The sequence below is a fragment of the Sorex fumeus genome, unplaced genomic scaffold, assembly GCF_029834395.1.
Source record: "Sorex fumeus unplaced genomic scaffold, SorFum_2.1 ptg000047l, whole genome shotgun sequence".
Classification (NCBI taxonomy): Eukaryota; Metazoa; Chordata; class Mammalia; order Eulipotyphla; family Soricidae; genus Sorex; species Sorex fumeus.
The window spans coordinates 40,761,796-40,788,678 of NW_026606104.1; the positions used below are offsets into that span (position 1 = coordinate 40,761,796).

General features: G+C 47.9%; 2 protein-coding genes across 2 annotated transcripts; one reads left to right on the top strand and one right to left on the bottom strand.

Moving 5' to 3' along the window:
• On the bottom strand, positions 1–21,810 carry IFNLR1 (interferon lambda receptor 1). Its single transcript, XM_056123162.1, has 7 exons — positions 21,725–21,810; positions 18,140–18,263; positions 9,238–9,419; positions 5,485–5,624; positions 3,676–3,823; positions 2,616–2,740; positions 1–834 (listed from the first exon to the last, which is right to left on the bottom strand). Exons 1-7 carry the CDS (start codon positions 21,780–21,782, stop codon positions 100–102), a joined length of 1,512 nt encoding a protein of 503 aa, XP_055979137.1. The 5' UTR covers positions 21,783–21,810; the 3' UTR covers positions 1–99.
• On the top strand, positions 14,279–15,853 carry LOC130031708 (iduronate 2-sulfatase-like). Its single transcript, XM_056123163.1, is given in 2 exon segments — positions 14,279–15,177; positions 15,179–15,853. Coding segments are annotated over 2 exon segments (1,005 nt in total). The 3' UTR covers positions 15,285–15,853.
• Positions 21,811–26,883: the final 5,073 nt, after the last annotated feature.

The following is a 26,883-nucleotide window of genomic DNA, read 5'->3' on the forward strand; positions in this document are numbered from 1 at the left end:
ACCTTCGGCCATCCCAGAGATGCTATTCCCAAGACTTGTGGTCCTTGGAAAGCTCAGTATCCCTGGTGGCCACAGAACAGGAGGGAAGCACGGCACAGCTCACCTGGCCATGTAATGCCCCAGAGTGTGGCCCCTGGTTTCAGCCTCCTGGGGGCTCTTGGCCTCCCAGCTGCTGGCTCCACAGTCCTCACTATCAGAGTCCACCCCGCTCTCCTCCTCCTCCTCCTCTTCCTCCTCCTCTCCAGTGCTGCTGAGGATGCTCAGTGTGTGGAGACAAACCTGGGGCTCTCCAGGGTCCAGAGTCCATCCTGGCAATAAGGAACCCCAGCTCACCCAAGAGCTAGGATCATCTTCCAGGGGCTCTTCCAGGGAATCTGAGTCCTTGGAGTCTTTGGGGAGCAGGAGAGGCCCCGGAGACCCTTCCCTCTCCAGTCTCTGGCCCGACCCCTCCTTGGAGAGATAGCCAGAGGACTCAGTCCTGGCCCAAGAGGAGGATGAAGAATCCCAGGCAGGGGGCTTGTCTTCTAGGACTCCTGGAGTCCCCCAACCCGCGAGCTCTGAGTGCTCTGGGAGTTGGGGTGGCAAAATGTAGGGCCGGAAGTAGATGCTGTCACTGTCGTCATCTTCATCGGTGACTTCCTCCTCCTCCTCCTCGTTGACCCCCTTGGCGCTACCCTTCTCTGTCCATGCCTGAGTGCCCACTGGGATCCTGCGTTGAGCACTCAGCTTGGCCCTGATGCTCAGTTCCTTCTGGGGACAGACATTCAAATTATCCAGGGACTCAAGGATGCGAGGTGGCAAAGTGACAATGGTGGGTCTGTGTCCAGAGAAGTCCTGATTTGGGGAGAGGAAAGAACGGAAATCAGCAAGCAGTAAGGACCCTTTAATCTGATCCTCCCTAAACAGACTTGAACCAGAATCAGAATCGGACCAGAATCAGATGAGATCCCAGGAAACACCAGTACGGGGTAGGCAGATGAGAAGGGCTGGGGGAAGAGCCTCTAAAGGGCTGCTCTCAGGTGAGCGCACCCAAGGGCTGCTGGAGGGGCACCCTGCAGGGCACCAGGGGCCACTGCATTGCATGGACCGAGGGCACTTGAGGTGTCCGTCTGCCAGCTGGCATGGAGGGACTGAGGGGAGAGGGTGGTTCTGTAGGTTCCTTGCCATATATACCCTGTCCCTGGGGCTGGGAGAGTGGACCCCAGGGGCCAGTGAGTGCCCCTAGATGCGGGTACCTGATGCTGGAGGCAAAGTGGTGTTTTCCCAGTGGTGGGAAGCTGGAGGAGCAAGGGCACGGGCAGGGGTCGTGGACACCAGGTGATCTCACATTTGTGGGATTTTCCTCAGCTCTCAGAGCCAGGATTTGAAAAGGCTCCTGTGGGCAGAAGGAGCTCAGGGCATGGTTGTCACATGTGAGGCCCTGGCTTGAATTCTTGGCACCAAAAATAAAAAAAAAATATTTTTAAAACAAAAATGCTGTGGCCATCTACAACTATATAAAAACAATTTCAAAAATTAAAAAATATATATTTCGGGGCCAGAAATAGTACAAGATGTAGGGAGCTTGCTTCACATATGGCCTATCCAGGCTCAATTCCTGACACTGCATATGGTCTTCTGAGGCCTGCCAGGAATGATCCCTGAGCAAAGACCCAGGAGTGAGCCCTGAGCACAGTCAGGTGTGACCCAAAAACCAAAAACAAAACAGTTTTAATATGATTGTAAACTTACGACACTTCATTTGAGAGACAAAATACACCCTTTAAGATATTTAAAAATTAAAAAGATGAGCAAAACCTGGAACTTTCACACATAGAGAAGTATCAAGCTAATGGGGAAAAAATGACAAACGGAAACCTACTCCTGTAGGTCAGAATTCTCAGAACCCACCCACAAAGGCTGACTCACCCGCACTCTGCCCCTTTGGCCCTGGCTTTGAAAGCAGTGACGAATGAGAGAATTTCAGTGTCACTCTGAGAAAGACACACTGCAGTGACACTAAACGAAGGACGGACATGCTTCTGAGTCTCCCCTTCAGAGCCACACTTTCCCGGCCCTTCCGGGCATCTCTTCTGAGTCCCATCCTGGGCGCTCTACTCACTGTCACTGTCACTGTCCTCCTGTTGTTCATCGATTTGCTCGAGCAGTCCCAGTAACGTCTCCATTGGAGACTTTGTTGTTACTGTGTTTGGCATATCGAGTACGTCATGGGTTGCTTGCCAGGCTCTGCTGTGCGGGCGAGATACTCTCGGTAGCTTGCTGGGCTCTCCGAGAGGGGCAGAGGAATCGAACTTGGGTCGGCCATGTTGGTTGCATGCAAGGCAAATGCCCTACCGCTGTGCTATTGCTCTAGCTCTACTCACAGCACCGGAAAAATTCTTAGTAGATGAAGTTATTGAGCTAAAAAGGTACTTTTCATGCTTATGCATATTTTCTTTAAATTGATGCCAAAGGAATGAATTCCTAATGGTGGGAATTTAGACACAATGGTGGGACATGCTTTACCATCTGGACCATCTTGGTATTTGATCTGCATTCCCTCTAGGCCTCTCTCATTTCCTTAGTTCTCATCACGGCCCCCCTCTCTCCCCCAGCCCCTCCCAGATTTGCCATACCAGGGTTTGGGGCATCTTTGCCTTCTCAGACCAGCAGCTCCCTGTGAATTTCTTCCAGACCACGCCCCCTGCGGTGATGACCAGCAGTACGGGCAGCAGTAGCAGCAGAAATGCCCAGCTGGCTCCTGATGGAGAAAACACCAGTAAATACAGAAGCAACTCACGGTGACTTCAGCCTGTCAATACGTGTAAGTCAGAGGCTTCACTGGATCCTTGCACAAATAAACCATTCCTGGGGCCAGGAGATAGTTCAGAGGGCTTCGAGTATGGACCTTACATGTACTAAGCCCCTATTTCTACACCTGACATTGCATGCCCACCCCTCCCAGCACTTTTGGTTATAGTCCTAGTGTTCCAGACCATAGCGCCGGAGCACTGAAACATCACATCCATATAGCCCGGCAGAGTATTAGAGCTAGGGAGTGGCCCTGGGGCCACTGAGCACTGAATGGGAACCCCCCCCCCCCCAATCTTCCCTGCCCGTGGAAATCCTCTGTCAGTCGATAAATCATTCTTTGTTTTTGAGCCACACCTGGCAGAGCTCAGGATTTACTCCTGGCTCTGTGCTCAGGGATCATTTCTGGTGATGCTCAGGGGATCGATCACATGGGGCGCTAGGGAAAGAACTGGGCTGGCCATGTGCAAGGCAAGTGTCTTATCAGCTGTACTACCATTTTGGCCCCAAACCATCCTTTTTTTTTTCTCTTTTTTAAGGTGTTTGGGCCACACCTGGCAATGTTCCGGAGTTACTCCTGGCTCTGTGCTTAGGAACTACTCCTAGTGATTGTTTGGGATACTGGGGATTAAACCCAGGTCAGCTGCATGCAGGACAAGTGCCCTACCTGCCATACTATATCTCCAGTCTTTAACAAACCATTCTTATCCTGTATTTTTTAAAAATTTATTTATTTAGAATAGATTGTAAAACCAAAGTAGCTAAGAGGTAGCTATGCTGCCCAAGGATACACAATAAGAGTGCTAGATCCAGGAGCTGAACAGCCCAGGGCAAGATGTGGAGGCCCCAGGAGAAAGCCCTCCCTTCCTAGCACATGGCACCCACCTGGGTCCTTCAGAAAGATGCAGGTGGGTGTGGAGAAGCTGCTGTATTTGATGTCACTGTAGGCATAGATGGTTCTGGCACTCAGGCAGTAGTTTCCATAGGCAAGTGGTGGGAGAGGAATTTGAACTGGGTTATCTGGAAAGAGGGTCTGCGTGGGAAGAGGAGCAGAGCAGAAGTATTGTGAGGGCTGGCTCCAGACAACAAGAATGGGGTGGGGTTGGCAGTGATCCCTGATCTTTTCTTTTCCTGGGTTAAAGTTCAAGATTAAGAAACCCAAAGCTTCCACAAAGTGCCCAGTTGGGGACAGTCTGGATTCAAGGGCAGCCCTGCCACTAAGGCCTGCAGGTCCTTGATAAAGGGGAGGGTTCCTTAGCCCTTCTGCCCCCAGGCCCTCCTAATTGAATGCAGCAGAGGGCTATCATTCAGCTATGACAGACACAGAAAACTTTAGGGCTGCCCGGTCCAATACAGTAGCCACTGGCCTCAAGACACCATGGAATCCCTGAAATGTGGTAGGTTCAGACAGAGGTGTGTGCTCTAAGTATGAAACATACCATGCCTCCTTTTAAGAATGAAGTGCAAAGAGTGCAGACAAACTCACCAAGTTGTACATTAATTACATATTAAAGTGATAACATGTTGGGGCTGGAGAGGTAGAATAGGAAGTAAAGTACTTGCCCCCCATGGAGCTGACTGTAGTTCAGCCACTGCATACTGTCTTCCAAGTACCACAGGGGTCATTTCCCGAGCCAGGAATAGCCTCCGGTCACCGCAGGGTGTGGCCCAGCTCCATTCTCCCCTCACTCCCCCACAATGCTTTTTTGTTGAAATAAAATCTACAACTAAAATAGAATTTACGGATTTCTTTTTACTTAACGTGGGTCATTAGCACATTACAGAAGATCCTTGCACTGTATTTCTGTGGGGCAGTTTTGATCAGGAATACTTGTGAGGTTCTCGAAGACAGGGACCACTTGGGATGGAAAGCGATATCCTGAGGATCCAGAGACGCTCGAGGTGAGGAGTGTGAGTGTGGGTGAACAGAAGGGACAGGAACCAGACTAGACAGTTCAGGGCTGAGTAAATAGTCTTTCTGGAAGCTGGTCCTGCCTGCTCATGTCCATGGGTCTACACCTCCTCTTCTCTGATTGTAGAGTGGCCATGATAGCCCACACAGCCAACAGGTTGGAACCATCTGCACTCTAACCCACAACAAAAAATCTGCCCTGCCCCCTGGCATATGTGTGTGCATGTACGCACATGTGAGCATGTATGCACACACACAGACAAATGCAGACTCAGACACACACACACACACACACACACACACACACATACACACACACACACACACACACACACTGGACCTGAACAGACACCAAAGAGTTGGTTTCCTTCTGAGAGCTCATTTGCCTGCTATTTTTGGTAGTGAATTTGGTGGTTTGGCAAACAGGTCGCCTGGCACCCACTGTATTTCACTAACATTTCATTGGGGGGGAGGGGGGATGTGGGGGAGCCGAAGAGTTTCATCATTTAAATAAATTGGGTAGAAACTCTTATGTTTCTACCCCTGTAACACATCACGTGCAGGGACAGGAGTTGGTATAGTAGATAGAGAAGGGCTAGGGTGGACCACAGGCTGATCTCACTGTGCAGTCAGGGGGAATCTGTGGGGAGTGAGGGGCATAATGGGTAGACTTTCTGGAGCAGAGGTGAAGGGAACAGGCTTAGGGACATGAAGGGCACCGGGGGTTGTGGGGGAAATGAGGATGGAGATCCCAAGACAGAGGCAGAAAACAAACTTCTCACCTTGTTCTCTGTCCCCTCCTTCCAGAAAGCCAACTGATATTTCAGATTCAAGTCCCTGCAAGAGGGCAGCTGGTACGTGGCCTTGATGTTCAGGAAATTTTCTGCCTGAGTGATGAGTAGGACAGGTGGGGCTGGCTCCACTGACAGGAAAAAAATGGGACCCATTAGAACCCTCTGGATTAGTGTGCCACCTTGTGACCTCCAGCCAAGCCTGTTCCTCACACATCCAGAGAGCCAAAGATGCACCATGCACCAAGAGCCTTATGCAATAAAGTCTTTGTATTTAAGCCCTGAAGTGAGCATGGAAGAGAGAGAGAGAGAGAGAGAGAGAGAGAGAGAGAGAGAGAGAGAGAGAGAGTCCTTTACAGATGGGCAGACTTGAGATGAATAGGGAAATGTGGACAGGGTCATGCTCATGCACCTGCCTTGGCCCCCATTGTCCCTGCCATCTGGGTGCCTCAGATATACCACCACCTCTCAGAGCTCTGCCTTTTGGTTTTAGTTTTCTGTAGGTACCACATCACTCACCAATTTAGTGGCTTAATACAGCACAGACTCTTCTCTCATAGATTCTGGTCAGAATCCAGTAGGCTGAATGATCCTTTACTCTAGGGACCACAGGGCAGAAACTAGCTATTCTGAACTCTCATCTGGAACCTCTGGGGGAGAACTTACTACTGTGCTCATTCAGACTATTGGCAGACTTCAGCTTCTTGGGGCTGTAGAGAGATCTGAGTTTCTCTCAGCACCTATAGAGACCTGCATTTCTTATCACAGTACCCCTGCATCTTCGACCTGGAAGCACTCTCTACTGTTCTTCTACTATGATTTTGATTCATATGGTGTTTAGCTTCTAGCTGGAGAAAGGATTTTGCTTCTCAGGGATCATGGGATTAGACAGAGCCCATTTATTTATTTATTTGTTTATTTATTTATTGGATTTTTGGGTCATACTGGCAATGCTCTGGGGTCACTCCTGGCTTTGCACTCAGGAATTACTCCTGGCGGTGCTCATGGGTACCATATGGGATGCTGAGAATCAAACTCCGGTCTGCCGTGTGCAAGGCAAAGTTCCTTGTCACTGGTTCTCACTTGTCACTGATTCTCACTTGTCACTGGTTCTCAACATTGCATCTGGGCTCTTAATTCCTTCTGAATATATATATATATATATATATATATATATATATATTCATGACAGATAGCTGGCAGGGTGGAGCGGTAGCACAGCGGTAGGGCGTTTCCCTTGCACAAGGCTAACCAAGCCGAACCGGATTCGATTACTCCACCCCTCTCAGAGAGCCCAGCAAGCTACCGAGAGTATCTCACCCTCACGGCAAAGCCTGGCAGGCTACCTGTGACATATTGATATGCCAAACACAGTAACAACAAGTCTCACAATGGAGACATTACTGGGCCCACTCAAGCAAACTGATGAACAACGGGAGGACAGTGACAGTGACAGTGACAGATAGCTGGTATTTACAGTAAGTTGTATATTATAAATGTGCTTCACATCATCAGAAGTTGGGTCCTAAATAGCCTTTTATATTCTCCCTGTTCCTTTTAGTCCAGCTGACAATGTTTCTGCTAATAGAGGATTTTCAAGAACTTTACGGATCTCTGTGAATGTCTTGAGGAGTTAATCCATTGGATAGAAGCGAAGTGCACAAACCCTTTTGACTTAAGTCCTTTTCTATTTGGGGGTTTAGTTAAGAAGACTAAATGCTCTTCATTTGTTTGGGGGGAACTAGGAATCAAACTTTTTTTTTTTCACGGTACACAACAATGGTCTTTATTGGCTGCCACGTTCATGGAGGCGGGGATGGGGTGGGGGAAGGACACACGACAGCTCCGACAGACAGCTCCGGCTCCTGGGGCCAAGCAGCGCTCGGGAAAGAGGAATCAAACTCTTAATCTTTTCAGAGGTTTTTTTTTTTTTTTTTTTTTTTTTTTTTTTTTTAATGACCTGAGCACTTTGATCTTTGAATTGTCTGGAGATTTTATTTTTTTTTTGTTTTTTGATTTTTTTGTCACACCCGGTGATGCACAGGGGTTACTCCTGGCTCATGCACTCAGGAATTACTCTTGGCGGTGCTTGGGGGACCATATGGGATGCTGGGAATTGAACCCGGGTCAGCCGCATGAAAGGCAAAGGCCCTACTGACTGTGCTATCACTCCAGCCCCAGAATTGTTTGGCGATTTTAGTAAAAGATCTTAGAACCACATACTTGGCTGTTTATTTATGCCACACTTTTGGAAACCAATTCTAAGATCTCTTGCTATTTGAATAGATTGAGAATTTCCCAAATAATCAAGTTCATGTTGTCTTAGATTTTTTTTTTCCAATTTCTCTTGCAAGAAACCAGGTCATGTACTTAACACTTAAGTTGGTAATTTCCCTGATAAACATCAGAAGTTATCACATGCAACTTTAACTTTCTGCATACCTGCAAGAATTGATTCTACAAGCTTTCTGCCAGTGTCAAAAAAGCAAGCATCACTCTCAAGTTTTCAATTACATCTCTCTCATTTCTATTTCTGAGCACTGCCTTTAACACCTACTAACAATCTATTAACAATCTGCTCATGGCAATTTAGATATTCTTGAAGAGTTAAGTATTTTCTACAGCAGTATTCTTCAACTCTTTTACACTAGTGGATCAGACCCTGTCCTGCATTCCTGTCCACAGCAGACCAGACCAGCAGCTATAACCGAGGTCACAGACTTGTAGGCCAGTGGTTTCCAATTTTTTTTTCACCTGTGAACCAGCATTTGTTGTAGAGTAGAGGTTAAAGACCACTGTTCTATCTGACTTCTCCCTTCTTTCTGAGACTTCACTAGTAGCCTTTCACATCCATATTTTTGTTAATACTCTCGTCAAGGTCATCTAACTTTGCACACTGATCTAAAGACAGAAGGCAACATCACTAGCAGTGTGGTAACAAGAGAAAATGTATATAGCAAGTTTAAGGTTCAGTTTAAATGCTGCTTTCCCCATGAGAGCTTCCCTGATGACCAGCCTGCTGGAACTCTGATCACATTGATTATCTCTGCTCTGTGCTCAGGGAAAATGTAGAGTTTCCTTGTGCTGCTAACATCATGTGTTCTGGAAGCATCTGCTGAACACTGGTTCCATATTAATCCCTGGGCAGAGAAATGAGGGGCAGTGGGAAGTGAAGCCTCATGAATAATGACTTCCAGAAGCTGGGTGGAAAGTAGTTAGAAGTAAAATATGTGAATGACCAGAATTCAAGAAAGAAAGTGAACAGGGCCACAGTTGAGGGTAAAAAGGCAAGAGAGGGCCCAGAAAGCTATAGCTCAGTGGGATGGAGAACACCCTGCATGCAGGAGACCAGGGTTCAACCCCAGCACAACATGGTCCCCTGAGCACAGAAACAGGAGTAACTCAAGAACCACAGTAACTCAAGAACCACACCCCTCCCTCACAAACAAAACAAATAATAAAACCCCCAAATAAAGAAGGAAAACCATTGAGGATTGGCTGCACTGCAGGAGAATCAGGAGGGCTGCAGAGCAAAGGAGGCAGAAAATTAATTAGGAAAAAAGTAATCTTCTCTCTGCATCTTTCTTTCTACAGCTCCAATCCCTTATTCCTATCCTCCCAACCATTGCAGTGATGTATCTTTCACTCTAAAGCTGCCCCTGGGCTTGGGGAAGTGGGAAGCAAATGACAGGCTAGGCAGTAGCACCACTCAGTTAAGTCCCCAGAGAGTCTCCACACACCTACCTTCAAATAGGTATTCCAGAAACCTAGATTCCACCCAGTGTGACTTGGACTTGGCAGAAATGGCTCGCACTTGTGCTTTGACCTTATTAAACTTGTCCAGGGACTCCAGGCATGTCAGATCACAGTTCAGTGCTGTGGTTCTTCTGCAACTCTTCACTTTGTGCCACTTGGTTTCTGAAAGGCTGAGGGAGAAGACAGGAGGCCTGGGGCATGGATTCTGTCTCTGGAGGAGAGGGGTCTAGGGAACAGGTGATGGCTCAGCCCTCTACTCAGCATAATTGTCCATCCATCCATCCATCCATGCATCCATCCATCCATGCATCCATCCATCCATCCATCCATCCATCCATCCATCCATCCATCCATCCATCCAATCAACAGAATGAAAACACGTGGTTAGAATCTCAGGCTCTGGAGGCGGATGGATCCTGTGGGAACCCTAGCTCTTCCTGTCACTGGCTTTGGGACCTTCCCCAGGTAACTGACCCTCAGCCTCAGTCTCCTTTTCTGTCAAGGATCTCAAAGGGCTGTTGTGGTAGTTGCTAGAACTGGTTCTAGAAACCATTTTCTACATGCGTACTCCTTCCTTCACTGTTGACCCATTGACTGTGTGCCAGGCACCATGTAGGGAGTAGAGTGGGGAGCAAGGGAGTTGACAGGTCTATGACTCCTGAGGTTTCTGGGGTTCAAAAAGGGGACCCGCATGCTGGAATAAGACAGACCTGACCCTGCCCTCCGGGTATATGGGCTGGCGGGGGAATGGGGAGGCAAGAGATAACTATCACAGTATAACGGGATGGTAGGCATGAATGATGGGGTTACACAGGGCTGACTGCTTTTCAAAGGCAGTCCAGGAAAGACCAGGAATGTAATAATGAAGCTGAGACCATAATGTTGAGGTTGGAGGCCAGGGAAAATTTGGGGGAAGGAACAGAACTGTGGGTGAAAAACAAGGAGACCAGAAAGACAAAGCCAAGGGCCGGAGAGGTGGGGGGGGGGTGGTGAGGTGAGGTGTGGGGACTGAGGAGAATTGTGGGGGGTTGCAGGGCTTGGTAAGTAATGTAGGATTCATTCTGACTGGAGGCCATTGGAAGGCTCCCAAGAAGTCAACGGAGGAGACATAGTTCATGCTTTTAGGTCCTTCTGATAGAACAACTAGGAGGCAACACTTTCAGAGACAACAGACAAGGCCAGGTAGGATGGGCAGGGTTCTAGAGATAATTGTGAGGTAGATTTGCAGAGTTGCTCCTGACTTGAAAGAGGCAGGGGGAGGGTGGGGAAGGGGGGTATGCTGGGGAGATTGGTGGTGGGGAATGTGCACTGGTAGAGGGATGGGTGTTTGATGATTGTGTGACTGTAACCCAAACATGAAAGCTTGTAACTTTCTCACGGTGATTCAATAAAATTAAAAAAAAAAAAAAGAAAGTGGAATGTGAAGAAAAGGAGAATGTGGGGGTGGGGACAGAGCACGGGAGTGGAGAAAACTGACAGGGATGGGTCAAAAAACAAAACAAAACAAAAACAAATGGGGGGCTGGAGGGGGAGAATTCCTCTGTTTTGTGTTTTATTGAAATTATAGCGATAGCACAGCGGGTAGGGCGTTTGCCTTGCATGCAGCCAACATGGCCGACCCGAGTTCGATTCCTCTGCCCCTCTCGGAGAGCCCGGCAAGCTACCGAGAGTATTCGATATGCCAGACACAGTAACAACAAAGTCTCCAATGGAGACGTTACTGGGCCCGCTCGAGCAAATCGATGATCAACGGGAGGGCCTTTACTTTACTTACTTTACTTATAATACGTAAATATCAGCCATAAAGTAACTGGCATATTTACAATAATATGAATCAAAATATGAACCAGATATAGAGAATAATAAAGATGAAAAGAATGACTACAAAATGATAAATGATTCCATCGACCAGGAAGTACAAACCCCCAAACTTTTAGTACAGGGAGTAAGGCATTTTTGTGTTGCACTTGGCTGAACTGGATTTGATCCCAGAACCTCATATAGTCCCCCCAAGCTCTAACAGGAGTGATTCCTGAATGCAGAGCCAGGAGTAAGCCCTGAACATGTGCAGGTATGGCCTGAATCCTTTTCACAAAAGACAACCAATCCCCCCTTCCTTCCCCCTCCCCCAATCGAAATGGCATATACCTGTGTAACTTCAAACTCCAAAACTGTGCACAGTAAAAATAGACAAAATTGAGCTAGAGTGATAGTGCAATGTGTAAGGCACTTGTTGTGCATGTAGCTGACCTGGGTTGGATCCCTGGTGCTTCATATGGTCTAATCAAGAGTGATCCCTAAGTGCAGAGCCAGGAGTAAACCCTAAGCATTGCCAGATGGCCCAAAATCCAAAGAAAATTAGAAAATTAAAAAAAAAAAAGACAAAGCTGGTCTAATGATTATAATGATTATTCTAAAACTAAATTGGTTGGGCATCCATGAATCATTAACAAAATAATAATAAAAGTATAAACACAGAAGCAAACACAAACACAAAGCAAACAAAGGAAATATATCAAACTAAGAAGTTTCTGCACTAAAAAATTCGCAGAACCCAGCGGCTTTTGGCAGAAATGCGTCCAGTCCCTGCAGTAGGTTACTGGCGCTGGACCACCCCAGGTGGAAATAGGTTTCGTGCCTTGGCCTGTTCCCCCTGGCGGCCTGGTGGCCGCCATCCTCCAGAGGCCACTGGACAGTCAGGTTTGGGCCCGCAGGGACGAGACACACAGTGCCTCACGGGATGGGGGTGGAGCTGGTCCTTTCCTCCCCATCCCAACAAGACCCCAAGTCATCGCCCATGAATGGCCTCTCTGGCTCCTGATCAAGCTGTTTAATGGCCATGATCCCAGAAACTCAAACAAATCTTGAAACCTAGTGACTTTTGGCAGAAATGCATTCAGACTGCGTAGTAGGTTACTGTCACCCGGCCACTCCAGGGGGGAAAGGGTGCTATCCCTCCATCTGCTCCCCCTCGGCGTCTCGGTGGTTGCCATCTGCCAGAGGCCATTGGTCAGTCAGGTTTGGGCTCACAGTGACAAGACACATGGGGCCTCATGGGATGGGGGTGGAGCTGGCCCTTTCCTCCCATCCCGATGAGAACCCAAGTTGCCACCCACTAACGGCTTTTCTGGCTCCTGATCAAGCTGCTTAACGGCCATGATCCAAGAGACTCAGGAACAAATGTCAGAACCTAGTAGGTTTTAGCAGAAATCCCTCCAGATTTAACCGTTAAAATTTCAGAATTTCAAAATCACGTGGCCACTACTGCAGCCACGCGACATCAAATGTTATTCATAACCAGGAATAGAAAACCAGTTGTCTACTGTTGCCTTTTCAGCAGATCTGAGTGTTGGGGTAAAATCTCAAATTATAATGGTGGGCCTGGTGTCAAAATATTGAATGTAATCAAAGTAGAGAGAGAGTAATGTGGAAATCATCTGCCCCACAGGTAGGGGGAGGGGGAGGGATGGGGATGGAGAATGGGCACTGGTGAAAGTACGGGCGTTTCAGTGTATGAGCGAGACTTTGTAACTGCTCTCACAGTGATTCAATAAATAAAATTATAAAAAATGAAAAAAAAAGTAAGGTGGAGTTCATGCCCAATTCAATCAGCTAATCAGTGGCTGAATAAATACTAGTACTCCTACATAAAGAAAAAAACACGAAGTTTCTGCACTGAGAAAGAGACAATGACCAAAATAAAGAGACATCCCACAGACTGAGAGAAAATATTTACTCAACATTCATCTGACAGGGGCTGGAGAGATAGCACAGTGGATAGGATATATGCCTTGAATGTGGCCAACCTGGATTTGATCCGTGACAATCCATATGGTTCCCCAAGTACCACCAGGTGTAACTTCTGAGTGCAGAGTCAGTAGTTAGCAAACAATAAAACAAAATGAAATCAATACTCATCTGACAAAGGGCTAGTATTCAAGGACTATAAAGTGCTCATAAAGACTTTTTTTTTTTAACCAGGCACACCCAGAGATGCTCAGGGCTTACTCCTGACTCTGCACTCAGAATTATATTCCTGGTAGTGGCCAGGGGACCATATGGGATATTGGGGATTAAAATTGAATCAGCTACATGCAAGGCAATTGCCCTACCCACTGTACTATCTCTCCAGCCCCAGTACTCATAAAAATTGAACAACAACAACAAAAAATCAACACTATCAAAAAATTGGGAGAAGAGATGAACAGAAACTCTGTCAAAAAGATATGCCTATAATATGATTAGATAATAATGCAAATCCAAACAACAATGAGATATCACCTCACACCAGTGAAAGTGGCACACATCACAAAGAACAAAACACAAACAGTGTTGGTTTGTATATGGGGACCCTCATCCATTTCTGGTTGGAATGCTGACTGGTTGAAACTTTTTGGAAAATAATGTGGCCACTTCTCACACAACTAAGAAGTGAGATTCCAACCCAAGGTCAGTAGACACAAGGGCCAGGAAGATTGCTCCATGGTTGGAAGCCTGTCTCATAAGCTGGGGAGAAGGCAGCTGAGATAGAGAAGGGATCACTAAGTCAATGACGGTTGGAGGGATCGCTCGGGATGGAGGATGTGTGCTGAAAGTAGATAAAGGACCAAACATGATAGCTCCTCAGTATCTGTATTGAAAATCATAATGCCCAAAAAGTAGAGAGAGAGTAAGAAGGAAACTGTCTGCCATAGAGGCAGAGGTGGGGTCAGGGAGTGGCTGGCGGGAGGGAGACTGAGGACATTGGTGAAAAATGTACACTGGTGGAGGGTGCTCCATTATTTTATGACTGAAAATCACAAAAGCTTTGAAACTGTATCTCATGTTGATTCAAAAAAAAATGAAGTGAGATTCCATACAGTCCAGCAATTTTACTTCTTGGCATCTACTCTCAAAAACTGTATTAAGAAGACCCCCGGGAGGGCCTGAGGGGCGCGCGGTCTTGCGAAGTCCCCGTTGTGGTCCGGCCGGGCGGCGACCACTCGGTCCTCCCGCCACCGCCAGTCTCTGTGGCCCCGCGGGGGCCACCATGCCACCACCGGGCCGGATTCTGCCGTGGCTCACTGTGCTTCTGGGCTTCATCCGTGCCTCGCCTGAGTCCACAATGCCGAACAACTTGACTACAGAGACACAGAATGTTCTCCTGATCATCGTGGATGACCTGCGTTCGTCCCTTGGCTGTTACTGGGACAAGTTGATCCGGTCCCCAAACATTGACCAGCTGGCATCCCACAGCCTCCTTTTCCAGAATGCCTTTGCTCAGCAAGCAGTGTGTGCTCCAAGCCGCTTGTCCTTTCTTACCGGGAGGCGACCTGACACAACCCGCCTCTATGACTTCAGCTCCTACTGGAGGGCGCACGCTGGGAACTTCTCCACGCTCCCCCAGTACTTCAAGGAGAACGGCTATGCGACCATGTCCGTGGGCAAAGTGTTTCATCCCGGAATATCTTCAAACCATAGTGATGACTCTCAGTATAACTGGTCAATCCCACCATATCACCCCTCCTCTGAAAAGTATGAGAACACCAAGACATGCAGGGGACCGGACGGAGGGCTCCATGCCAACCTGCTTTGCCCTGTGGATGTGGCCGACATGCCCGAGGGAACCTTGCCTGACAAACAGAGCACCAAGCAAGCCATCCGCTTGCTGCAGAAGATGAAGACGTCGGCCAGTCCTTTCTTCCTGGCTGTTGGGTACCATAAGCCACACATCCCTTTCAGATACCCCAAGGAATTTCAGAAGCTGTACCCCTTGGACAGCATCACCTTGGCTCCCGACCCTCAGGTCCTGGCCGGCCTCCCACCTGTGGTCTACAACCCCTGGATAGACATCAGGGAGCGAGAGGATGTGCAGGCCTTGAATCTCATTGTGCCCTATGGCCCAATTCCCGAGCACTTTCAGAAGAAAATTCGCCAAAGCTACTTTGCCTGTTTCCTATTTGGACACCCAGGTTGGTCAGTTTCTGAGCACACTGGATCATCTTCAGCTGACCAACCGCACAATCATCGTGTTTACCTCAGATCATGGGTGGTAAACATGGCGAATGGGCCAAATACAGCAATTCTGACGTGACTACTTGAGTTCCTCTGATGTTCTACGTGCCCGGAAGGACAGCTCCACTTCCAGAGTCAGAACAGAAGCTTTTCCCTTATATCAACCCTTTTGATTCTGCCCCAGGATTGATGGAGACAGGTCGGCAAACTGAGGACCTGGTGGAACTTGTCTCTCTCTTCGCCATGCTCGTGGGTCTTGCAGGACTACAGGTTCCCCCTCGCTGCCCCATTCCCTCATTTCATGTCGCACTGTGCAGAGAAGACCAGACTCTGCTGGGTCATTTTCGGTCCCGTGACTTAGAAGAGGATCCCTCCCTGCGTGGGAATCCTCGAGAGTCCATCGCCTATAGCCAGTACCCCCGGCCTGAAGATTTTCCTAAGTGGAATTCTGACAAGCCCAACTTAAAAGATATCAAAGTCATGGGCTATTCCATACGCACAGTAGATTATCGTTATACTGTGTGGGTTAGCTTGATCCCCAGGACTCCCTGGCTAAATTCTCTGACGTCCATGCAGGGGAACTGTATTTTGTAGACTCTGACCCTCTGCAGGATCATAACATGTATAATGCCTCCCAAGGGAGAATACTCTACTGGACCTGGACCCCTTAAACTCTGCTAACCTGTAGGGCATCCCTAATCCCCCACCCCTGCTGTGAGAAGGAGTTATGGCTGATGATTTTGTGATTATAGAATACTGGAACCAGTTTGGGGAGTAGGCAGACATAACATGCATCAACCATCTGTTCTAAAAGTATGTATAGCCAAGCCTCTGACTAAGTCTTTGTCAGTTTCTAGATGGTGGTTGGGCTGAATCATTTCCCCCCCTTCTTTCTACAGTAATGGCTTATTTATTGCACAAAATAAATAAGCACACAAACTCAAATGATCATGGCTTAATATTAATAAAGCACAACAATATAGTAAAAAAATTATATTAAGAAAAGGCATGCATTTTCCTATGTTCATTGTAGCACTATTCATGATAGACAAATGATGGAAGCAATCCAGTGTCCAAGAACAGATAGATGACTGGACAAAGAAATTGTGGTACATATACATAGTCATATACATAATGGAATACTAATCAGTTGTAAGAAAAGAACAAATGCATTTGCTGCTGTGGATGGATTTGGAGAGTATCCTGTTGAGTGAAGTGAGTCAGAAGGAGAGGGACAGGCACAGGTGAGAGAGAGACGGGCTAGGGGAGGGACAGAGAGGTGCCTTAAAGGAGGCCTCATCTCTTTCATAGGTAGCCTTTAATGAAACCCAGAAGGCCAATAACAAATGGTCAAAGACAACAGAGTTCTGAAAACTGGTCTATAGAACTGAGCTTACCATGGTGGAAGATTGGGGATGTGAGGGGTCGGGGACATAGGTTGTAGGTGGGGGATACTCTGGTAGTGGGTGAAATGTTAGAACATTTTATGGATGAAACCCTATCATTATCGGTATTGTAAATCATGGCACCTAAATTGATTTTTTTTAATTAACATTTTAAAAAAAAAGCAACTGAAAAAAATTTGAATAGGTATCACAAAAAACATTTCCTCTGACTGAATAATCCAGTGAAAAGACAATAATGAAAGGGGAAATAAAGTTTGAAAAATTAAATTTTAAGAACGCTTATGAAACTCAGGACTGAGGAAAATTAGTCAATATCTAAAACAGAATAATGTCAAAATTCTTAGAAATAAAAATTTGCAAGGGGCAGCAGGTCTCCTATATGTCAAGTTTGTGCGCCATCACTCAGTTAGATTCCTTGTCCAAGATACATCACTTTTAACTTCAACTTTTCACAAAACACAGGAGCACAGTTCAGTCACAATTTTGCCACCTCAAACAAGGACTACTTTCTCTCTAGTTCCCACTAAAATGGTTTTCCTTTCCATCAAAGACTACCCTTTAAGGTCCATATTCTTAGCAACATTTTCCTTAAAGCAATTTAGGGTTTTGTTCGTATGCACCACAAAACTCCTCAAGGCTCTACCTATTACCCATGTACAGTCACTTTCGCACCCCCACTGACGGTTCCAGAATCTGTATCGGTGTGGCAAGGGCACCATAATGAAATACCATAGACTGGGAATGCTGAAACCACAGCAATTTATTTCATACAGTTCTGAAGGCTGAAGTCCAAGATCAAGGTGACAACAAGTTTGGTTCCTTCTGAAGTTTCTCCTAGACTGGCAGGGGCCCACTTCTTTTTATGGTGTCCTCACATGACCTTTTCTCTGTTTGATCATTCTTACTGTCCCTTTTTCTTCTTATACTACTAAATGGAGAAATGGCTGATCCTGCATTGGGAAGTACACAAATTAGCCTGGGACATCTTACCACCACAGAACAAATGTTTTAAATTTTTTACTATGTTTTGTGTTGGCTTTGGGCCATACCCAATAGTGCTCAGGGGCTTGTCTTGGCTCTGTGCTCAGCAGTGACCCCTGGTGGTGCTCAGAGGACAAAATGTAACCCTAGGGATTGGAACTAGGAACAAGGTCATTGCAGCTGCACGCAGGCAAGCGTCTTTCCTTCTGCACTATCTTTCCAGCCTAAAATAATTAAAAACAAAACAAAACAAACAACCCCCCCACTAATTTCTAGTTACAATAACTCGGAAACCCCTAGGAGAGAAAGATGTTCTCTAGGCAGGATTATTCCTAGCTGTCAGCCTTCAGCACGTGCGCGCGCACACACACACACACACACACACGCTCCATATATTGCCCACTGCTGCTTCTCTCAGGGCGCAGACCCTGACCACAGTGGCGACCCTGGAGGCAACTGGCCCAGAGAACCCAGGGCCCCTTCCCAGCAGCCTGGAGGCACATTCCTACCTCTGGTACTGCACAGAATAGGTCACATTCTCTGGGTTGCCAGGGCCCGGGAGCCAAGTCAGGTACATGTAGAAGTCTCTGGTGAGCAGCGTCACATTCTGAGGAGGGGCCAGAGAGGGCTTCCCTGTGGGGGAGAAAGGGGCCATGAAGTCTGGAGCTTTGATGTATAGATGTGGTCATTCAGGGCAGAAGAGCAATGGGGTGGACAGTCAGGTTTGGGCTGAGTGTGGGGACCAACTGGAGTAGCCTGGGCTAGGGGCAGGGTGACGGCAGGGAACGGATGTCAGGATTCTAGCCACAACAGTGCCACAGGCCCCTCCACTCCTTTGGCCTCCATGGGCCATCTGTGCCCTTGGCACCCTGGCACCTGGAGGCCTGGCAGAATACCATAGAATATATCTGGGAGTCCTGTAGCAGGGAATCGCCTCAAGGGTGTTGGGACCAGGGACTCTCTCTGGTTCTGAGACATGTTCCACCCTGCCTGCAAGCTCTTCCCCGCTGAGTAGCACTGTAGCACTGTCCTCCCATTGTTCATCGATTTGCTCGAGCAGGCACCAGTAACATCTTCATTGTGAGTAGGCAAATGAATTTTGTGGTAACTGCAAATACTCCAAAGGCTCCCTAACTGGTCCCCTGGCTTCCAACCTTGTCTCCTCCACCCATTCTTCACAAAGCAGCCAGTGAAAGTGAAAGCCAATGACCAGTGACTTTCCTGCTTGAAACCCTCTAAAGGTTTCCCTTTCATTCATCCAGTATCTTCACCTCTACCCATAGATTCCTGCCCCATCTGACTCTCCCCTCAGGCCTTTTCCTGGGGTCTTTTTGATGTTCCTAGAGCCCCCCAGGCATGCTCCCCTCTCAAGGCCTTTCTACAAGTTGTTCTCATTGCCTAGGCTGATCTCTGTGTGTCCACCTGGCACTCCTTTTGGTCCCTCACATCTCTGCTCAGATGCCACTGACTCAGTGACATGCTCCCCGATCGCCTTCATGCAGGCTTGATATCTCTTCCCTCCTCACTGCTAACCCGTAGGACCTGGAATTTCTATCTGACTACTCCTGTTTCATGTTTTTCCCTTGCCTTCAGAATACAGTCCACATACCTTATGGAAGTCTGTGAGGTCATGGCCTGGCCACCCACCTCGTTCCCCGCGGCCCCCCCCCCAGCTTTCTGCAGGTATGTGGGGCTACAGATGCTGTCCTTTTCTGCTCTTCTCAACTTTTGCATCCTTTTGTGTGTCTGTGAACCCAGATGTTCTGACTGCCTGGTGCTCACTGTCTAATCCTATCAAGCCTTAATTCAAGCATCACTACCTCCAGGATATCTTCCTTTACTTCTCTAAGAAGCAGTGTTGATGTGGGGCCAGAGAGACAGTGCAGGGGTTTAAGCCTCTTGCCTTGCATGTGGTGATCCCTGACACTGCATATGATTCTCTAAACACCTCCAGGAATGATCCCTGAGCACAGAGCCAGGACTAATCCATGGACACAGATGAGTATACCCCCCACCTCTGGCCAAAAAATTAAGTAGTGGTGGTAATGGTGATGATGATGATGGTAACAGCAACAGCAGCCAAGTGTGTTTTGTGTCCTAACTCTATAGACAGTGCTAAGCACTTTGCCTGTATTTTGTCTTTAAACCCTTTCTACTCTCTTAGAAGCAGGTAATTATAATGATCACATGACAAGTGTGGGCTGGAGTGATAGCACAGAGGGTAGGGCGTTTGCCTTGCATGTGGCTGACCCGAGTTCGATTCCTCCACCCCTCTCTGAGAGCCTGGCAAGCTACCGAGAGTATCTCGCCCACATGGCAAGCCTGGCAAGCTCCCCATGGTGTATTCGATATGCCAAAAATAGTAACAACAAGTCTCACAATGGAGATGTTACTAGTGCCCGCTCGAGCAAATCGATGAACAATGGGATGACAGTGACAGTGACAGTAACATGACAAGTGAGAAAAGTGAGGTCCTCCTAGCTGATGACATGTAGACTCTGAATACAAATCCGAGTCCAGCCAGCTCTGAACTTGAAGATATTTATTTGGGGGAGAGTTTGAGGTGGGGTGGAGGGAGGTTCCCCAAACAGTGCTCAGGAGGCCAAGGGCCTGTCCCACCAATTCGCAGCCCATAAACCTGAAGATTCAGTGTGAGGGCCTGAGGATATGGTGCTGCTTGGGGATTACCAGGAACCATGTGGTGTTGGGTCATTGCACACAGGCAAGCACCTTAACCTCTCTGCTGTCTGCTGTCTCTGCTCACCCCCACCAAAGTGGAGCTTTTCACTGCATATCTTCTTTGAGGTTCTTATGGGTCCTGTTCAGCTTTATTCTACCATCTATGGGGCACTACAGGCCAGAGGTTTTAAAGAGTCCAACTGGAATCCAACTCTATACTGTCCTTTGGAGCTCCTAGCGTCACAGAGATTTCAGTGTTAGGCAGGTCACATGCCGTGATGAAAATCCAAAGTACAGATGGTCTGGCCTGAGGGATGGAGAGGCCAGTTCTGCAGATGCTTCTTGGTTTGGGTCCCCACCATTGGTCTTTTAGACCCAAATATGGGTGTCTGCTCCCCACTATCCCCTGTCCTCCAGTTGGAATTGTACTGCCAGGACATGGGTGCTGTCATGATTTTCAGCTTCTCAGTTTACTGGTAAGTAACCATCGAGAGGTCAAAGTCCTCCTCTAGTATCATGTAAGATTTCCTGGGGCGATAATGAGCCCCAGGGCTCTCTGGATTGCAGAGGAGGAGTCACTGAGGCAGTCACCCTCCTTGGTACAAGATCTCATTCAGTCACCAGGCCAGCCCGCTTTGGGGATAGGGTCCCTCCACTCTGTTTCCCTTCCGTGGCTCCAAGCTCAGAGATTGTGGGATGGCCAATCATTTCGCCCGTGGCTTCTTTAACCCATCTTTCTATGTTTATAAGTGAAATACCCCTTGGCTGAATGTGCCCAAGTGCAGACAGAAAAACTATTAAGCTTGACAGTGAAACAGGGGGAGGGAGGACACTCTCCCCACCTCCCTCCCACAGTCACATTGTTCCTGTCACACATAAATGCATGCACTGCCCTGGATGTGACACAATGTCAAGGGCTTCCTTCAGCTGAGGTGGATGACGGGATGGCTAGGGCCAGTTCCCACTGCCCAGCTCTGAAGTCAAAGCAGATTTTTTTTTCTTTGGGGGGGGGGAATGGGGGGAGAGAGTTGGGGGACGGGGTGCTCAGAGGTAAGGGGAGAGGAGTGTTTGGCCACACTAGGAGGCGCTCAACCAGCAGCAAGGAAGCGTCTAATGCCTGCACTATTTCTCTGGCCTCTTTGTCAACTCCCACTGTCTTTTCCAGTTCGCTGGGAGCTTCTGAAACGGGATAGGAATCTGAATTCACTCCCGGTAGCGAACTCCAAAACTCGGCTCTGTTCAGTCCTCGGGAAAAGTTGACTGGTGGGGGGTGACAGGGCCCAGGGGGCCCCAGTCTGGTGGTGGCCCTGGGCCTCCCGCTTCCTCCGCACGCGCACACCGACCCGGGGCCGAGAGTGGACGTTCCCGGCCCGCCCGCCCCGCCGCGCTCGCGCTCCGCCGTCCCGCGGCCTTACCTGAAGCGAATTGCAGCAGCCACAGCAGCAGGGAGGCCCAGGGCCAGGCCCGGGCCATGTCAGCCCTCCGCCGCCTGCCCGGCAGCCCGGCCCGGCAACGCCGGGTCCCAACTCCAGCCTCTGCACTCACCGGCCCGCAGGTGTCGCAACCCGCAGCCAATGGGAGGCCGAGTCAGCTGCGGACCCGCCCCTGGTAGGTCGGGACTCCGCTGGGGCATCCCCCGGGGAAGACCTGGTGGGCGGGACCGAGACGTAGCTAACTGCGCCAACTGTACCCCCACCCCCGATCCCGCCAGGCTCAGAAACCACCCCGTGGCTCCCCCGTATCCCGGGGAGCAGGATCTGTAAACCCGTGCCTGGGGGCAGGGGAGAGGGACAGCTTTATTATAAACAACCACAGAAAGTTAGAAAGTCCAGGGTCCGGAAAAGCGATAGTACGACGGAGAGGGCATTTGCCTTGCACGCTGCTGACCCGGGTTCGATCTCGGTGTCCCATATACTGCCCGGAGTAACTCATGAGCTTCGCAGGGTGTGATCCAAAAAAGAAAAAAAAAGAAAGTTAGAAAGTCCGAAATGGGACTTTTTCTTTCTTTCCATTTTTTTAAAAAAAAAATTATTAGTGAGACACCATGAGTACAGTTGTAGACTTACAAATTTTGTGCTTGGGTTTCAATTATACAATGATCAAATATCCATCCCTCCACCAGTGCCCATTTCCCAGCACCACGGATCCCAGTATCCCTCCCACCCCCCATCCCCCCTACATCCCACCTGTTCTCTCTCTCCTTTTGGGTGTTGTGGTTTGCAAAAGAAACATTGAATGGCAATCATGTTTGGTCTGTAGTCTACTTTCAGCATGCTTATCCCATCTTGGGAGGATCCTCCCAACACCCTTTATTTGGTGCTCCCTTCTCTCGAAATAGGACTTTTTTAACGGAACCGAGTGCTCTGTTGAAAAGCCAACTTAACAACCGTCTCAAGATTGGCCTTACCTGAGCGTGTCCTATGTACCAGGTACTGAGAAAAGCACGTTTCATCCCTTATCTACCTTAATCCCCTCTGAGAAGCCCAAGTGCATCCCTATGTATGTGGAGGCAGGGCGGGGAGAGAATTTTATTTCCGGTTTTCATGCACCGAGTAGCAGTTTCCAGAGCTTTGTGGCTTGTGGCAATGAAAACTGGGCCTTCCTAGGTCAAAGTCTAGGGTGTGTTATCTGTCACCTGAGCGAAGTTGCTTCCAAATAAACCTCCCTGCAGAGTTCTCTACAATAATTACAAGAGAACATGGTCTAAGCCTTTGAAATCACTCGAGATAGTTACAATAAACTCAGCAGCAGCAAAGCAAGTAACCAATTGTGGGTCTATTAGAAAAATGTAGTCTCCATGCATGAATTACAGATTTGGGAGAAAATTCAACAATCTGTTAATGGTAGTTATCTCTGGGTGTTGTGGATATAGTTTGTCCATTTATGTTTAGTTTCTAGGTTTTTCAATAATCTCTATCCATTACTTTCCAACAAGAGAAGACTCTTACTCACAACACAGTCCTAGTTCTTGGTTCTTAAATGGTATTTGCTGTCTTTTCACCATCCTTGAAGGAGATATTACTTCCTCTTTACAGACGAAGAAACTCCTGTTTGGAGAACTTTCGTGTGTGCTGATTTCTGGACACCTGTCTGCTTTCACCTTTCCTCTAGTCACTGCTCTATTCTCTCTCTAGGTCTCAGTGACAAACTGTGACCTTTGGTCAGTTGGGACCAAGTCCATGAACACAGCCAGACATATCAGAGAGAACGCTAGGATCTGGCTGGAGACATTCAGTGCTTTCGGGATGGTTCTGGCATTTGCATCATTTCAATCAATCAGCACTTTGGTTCCATCAGGTCCTCTTTAAAAGGGATCTTAGAGGTCATGTTCACACCTGCAAGGTGAGGTGGCCCTAGACAGCATTCCAGTTTACATATATTATAAAAATGTTTAATCCTTGAAACAACCCCATAAAGTGGGTGAGATATTACAGGGTTTAAGGCACTTGCCTTGCTTATTGTTGCCCTTGGTTATTCTCTGGCACTGCATATAATTCCTACTCCTCAAGCACTACCAGGGGTGACCCATGAGTACAGAGCCAGAACTAACCCTTGAGCATCACTGAGTATAACCCCAATTCCCCACCTCAAAAAAAAATTAAACACAGGGTCTGACTCTGGCAGGGGGGATTCATTGCTTATCTAATGTCCATGATGAGGGGCTGGAATTTGTTTCTCAGTTTGGCTCAAAGGCTGTGGGTTTAAAACTTCTGCTTTTCAGTCTCCAAAAGGCTAAGTGTAGACCCGGGGGAGGGGGGGAGGGAAAAAACCGCCCAGTCTCGGTCTCGATTTGCAAAAATCACAAGACTCTCAAGTGCTGGAGGGGGTGCCACTTCCTTGGCCCAGCATTCGAGGGGCAGCAGTGGTGTTATAAGTATTGGTCTTATGGGGACAGAGTGAAGCCTTGCCTGGTAGCCAGTTTTGGTGGCTTGAATGCCTCCAGCTCAGGCCATGATGGTGCATAGACCCAGAATGGTGAGATGGGAGTAAAGCCTGCCTTCCACTGTGCTCTGCCCAGCCAAGCTGGGACCTGCAGGTCCTGCTCCCTCTAGGACAGACAACCTGCAACTGAACATTGGGGTTTTATTTACTTGTGTATATCTGTGTTTATTTGTTTTAGTAGGGCTGAGCTTAGGAGGGGTGGTCCAGGTACAGCAATACTCAGCCCAGTGGGTGGGTGCTTAGAACAAACCTGACCCCAAGCCTGTGTGACCTGTGGGATTCAAGCTGAAAGCCTATGATCTCTAATATGAGACTCAAGATCTCTTCCACAGCTGTCCAAGGCCAGCACAACACAGCCTCCCCCAGCACGCCCTGAAGCTCTCCCCTTCTCTGGTTCTCCAGGTCCAGCCACATGGAGCCCTTTCTTTTGTCTCCCCTATTTCTCTACCTAACCCTCCCACCACACACAAATACACCTCAACCTTCCAGATACTACTCATGATGTCAGTGTCTCCTTCCCAGACAACTCTTGCTCTTGCTTCCTGTCACAGCTCAAAGGTCAGTCCTCAGACTTCACCTTAGCCCCTGATAGCTTTGTTTTCATCCCCCATATTTGGCTCCTTGGCCGGACTTATCTATATTCCGTAGAAATCAGTGTGTGTGTGTGTGTGTGTGTGTGTGTGCGCGCGCGCGCGCGAGCCTTTACCACTTATTTCTGACTACCTATTTATGCCCTGATACTTGGTAGATATTCCAAGAGTGAATATCAGGAGGCCAGAGAGTAGTACAGCAAGGAGGGCATTTGCCTTGCACATGGTCAATCCGGGTTTCACTCCTGACATCCCATATGGTCCCCTGAGCCCCACCTGGAATGATCCTTGAGCACAGAGCCAGAAGTAATTCTTGAGCAAAGCAGGGTGGTGCAGGAAAAAAAAAAGTATCAGTGCTTCAACATCTGGGCTCAGCAGGACAATTTCATGTATCCAAGGAAACTCAGTCTTGCTCCGGGCTATAGCTGGCATTCTGTTTACTAAACGCCTAGAAATAATTTACCAAGTGGAACCTAGTATATGACTCATATATCAGAATTCTCGGTATCTCTTCTGAAAGTATGATCTCATTTCCTGCCTCCCATCATAGCCGACTTTTGTACCAGGCTTCTCCCATAGACACGGGCATATTAGCAAATGGTCCCAGGAATTAGCCCATATCCCCATGCCTTGCCTTCTTTTACCTGGACTGGCCTAGGGTCAACAAGGTGGGGTAGAGGACAATGAAAGAGGCAGTGAAAAGACCAGCATAAATCCCAGCGAAGGGTTGGGCATCTGGAGAAGAAAGTATCAGTTTAGAAATTGGCAGCTGGGAAATAAGATACAGAAAGAAAGAAAAGTGGAGAAAATACATTTTAAAACTTTTTTGTTCTTCAGGAGGAGTGATAGTCCAGCAGGTAGGGCATTTGTCTTGCACGTGGCTGACCTGAGTTAAATCTCCAGCATCCCATATGGTCCCCTGAGCCTTGCCAAAAGTGACCTTGAGCACAGAGATAGGAGTAAGCCCTGAGCATAGTTGCGTGTAGCCCAAAACCAAAACCCCAAACAAAAAAGCCTTTTTTGTTTCTTAGGACAAGGATTTACTTTAACATTTTTTTCCTCCCAGGAGTCTAGAGTTTAAATTAATTGGAATGATTATTTTGACTTTTTTTTTCTTGCTCTTGTTTTAGTTCAATGCTGTGGTAGGGGTGGTGGCAGACCTTAGTGTAAGAGCAAGGAGTCACTTTTATTTGTTGTTCTTTTTTGGGGGGGGCATACCTGGCTATACTCAGGGCTTACTCCTGGCTTTGTCTTTAAGGATTACTTCTGGTGGATCTGGGGAACCATACTTCATGCCAGGGATTGAACCTGCATCAGCCACATGCTAAACAAGTACCTTACCCTCTATACAGTCTCTCCAGCCCTAGGAAGAGACACTTAAAAAAACTGAATCACTGTGAGATAAATCATCACAAAACTATTAATGATTGGGTTTCAGTCATACAATATTCCAACACCCATCCTTCCACCAGTGTACATTTCCCACCACCAACGTCCCCATTTTCTCCCCCCCCCTCCCCACCTGCCTCCATGGAAGGCACCTTTCTTCTTTCTCTCTCTCTCTCTTTGTGCATTATGATTTGCAATACAGGTACTAAGAGGTCATGGTGTTTATTCAGGGTATTCAGTATTTTTACTGAAGATCAGGGAAGATACAGGTGAAGTAGCCTTGTTTAACTGATAGCTTAGGGTTGTGGACATGACTGGCAGGGCTTCAGGAAATACAGGGAGGTGGGGGAAGGTAGCCCGTCCTGATCCTGAGAAAGCCTAGAGATTTCAGTCACAAAATCTGCATATCCGAATTTTCAGCAAATTAATATTTCACTGAGGTCTATCTGAGATGGTGAAGTCTCGCTGGGGACTTGTTAATGATTTTGGATTGTGGGAGCAAGTGGCTGCTGAGGGCTCTGTTTGGGCAGGCATTGTGATAATCTGGGCCCCTTCCATGTATCTGGTCTGTTCAGCCTTGCCAGGGTATGAGATTAACTGTGGCATTTAAACTCTTTTGAGATGTATTTATGGGTCTCTGAAGCAAGGCCAAT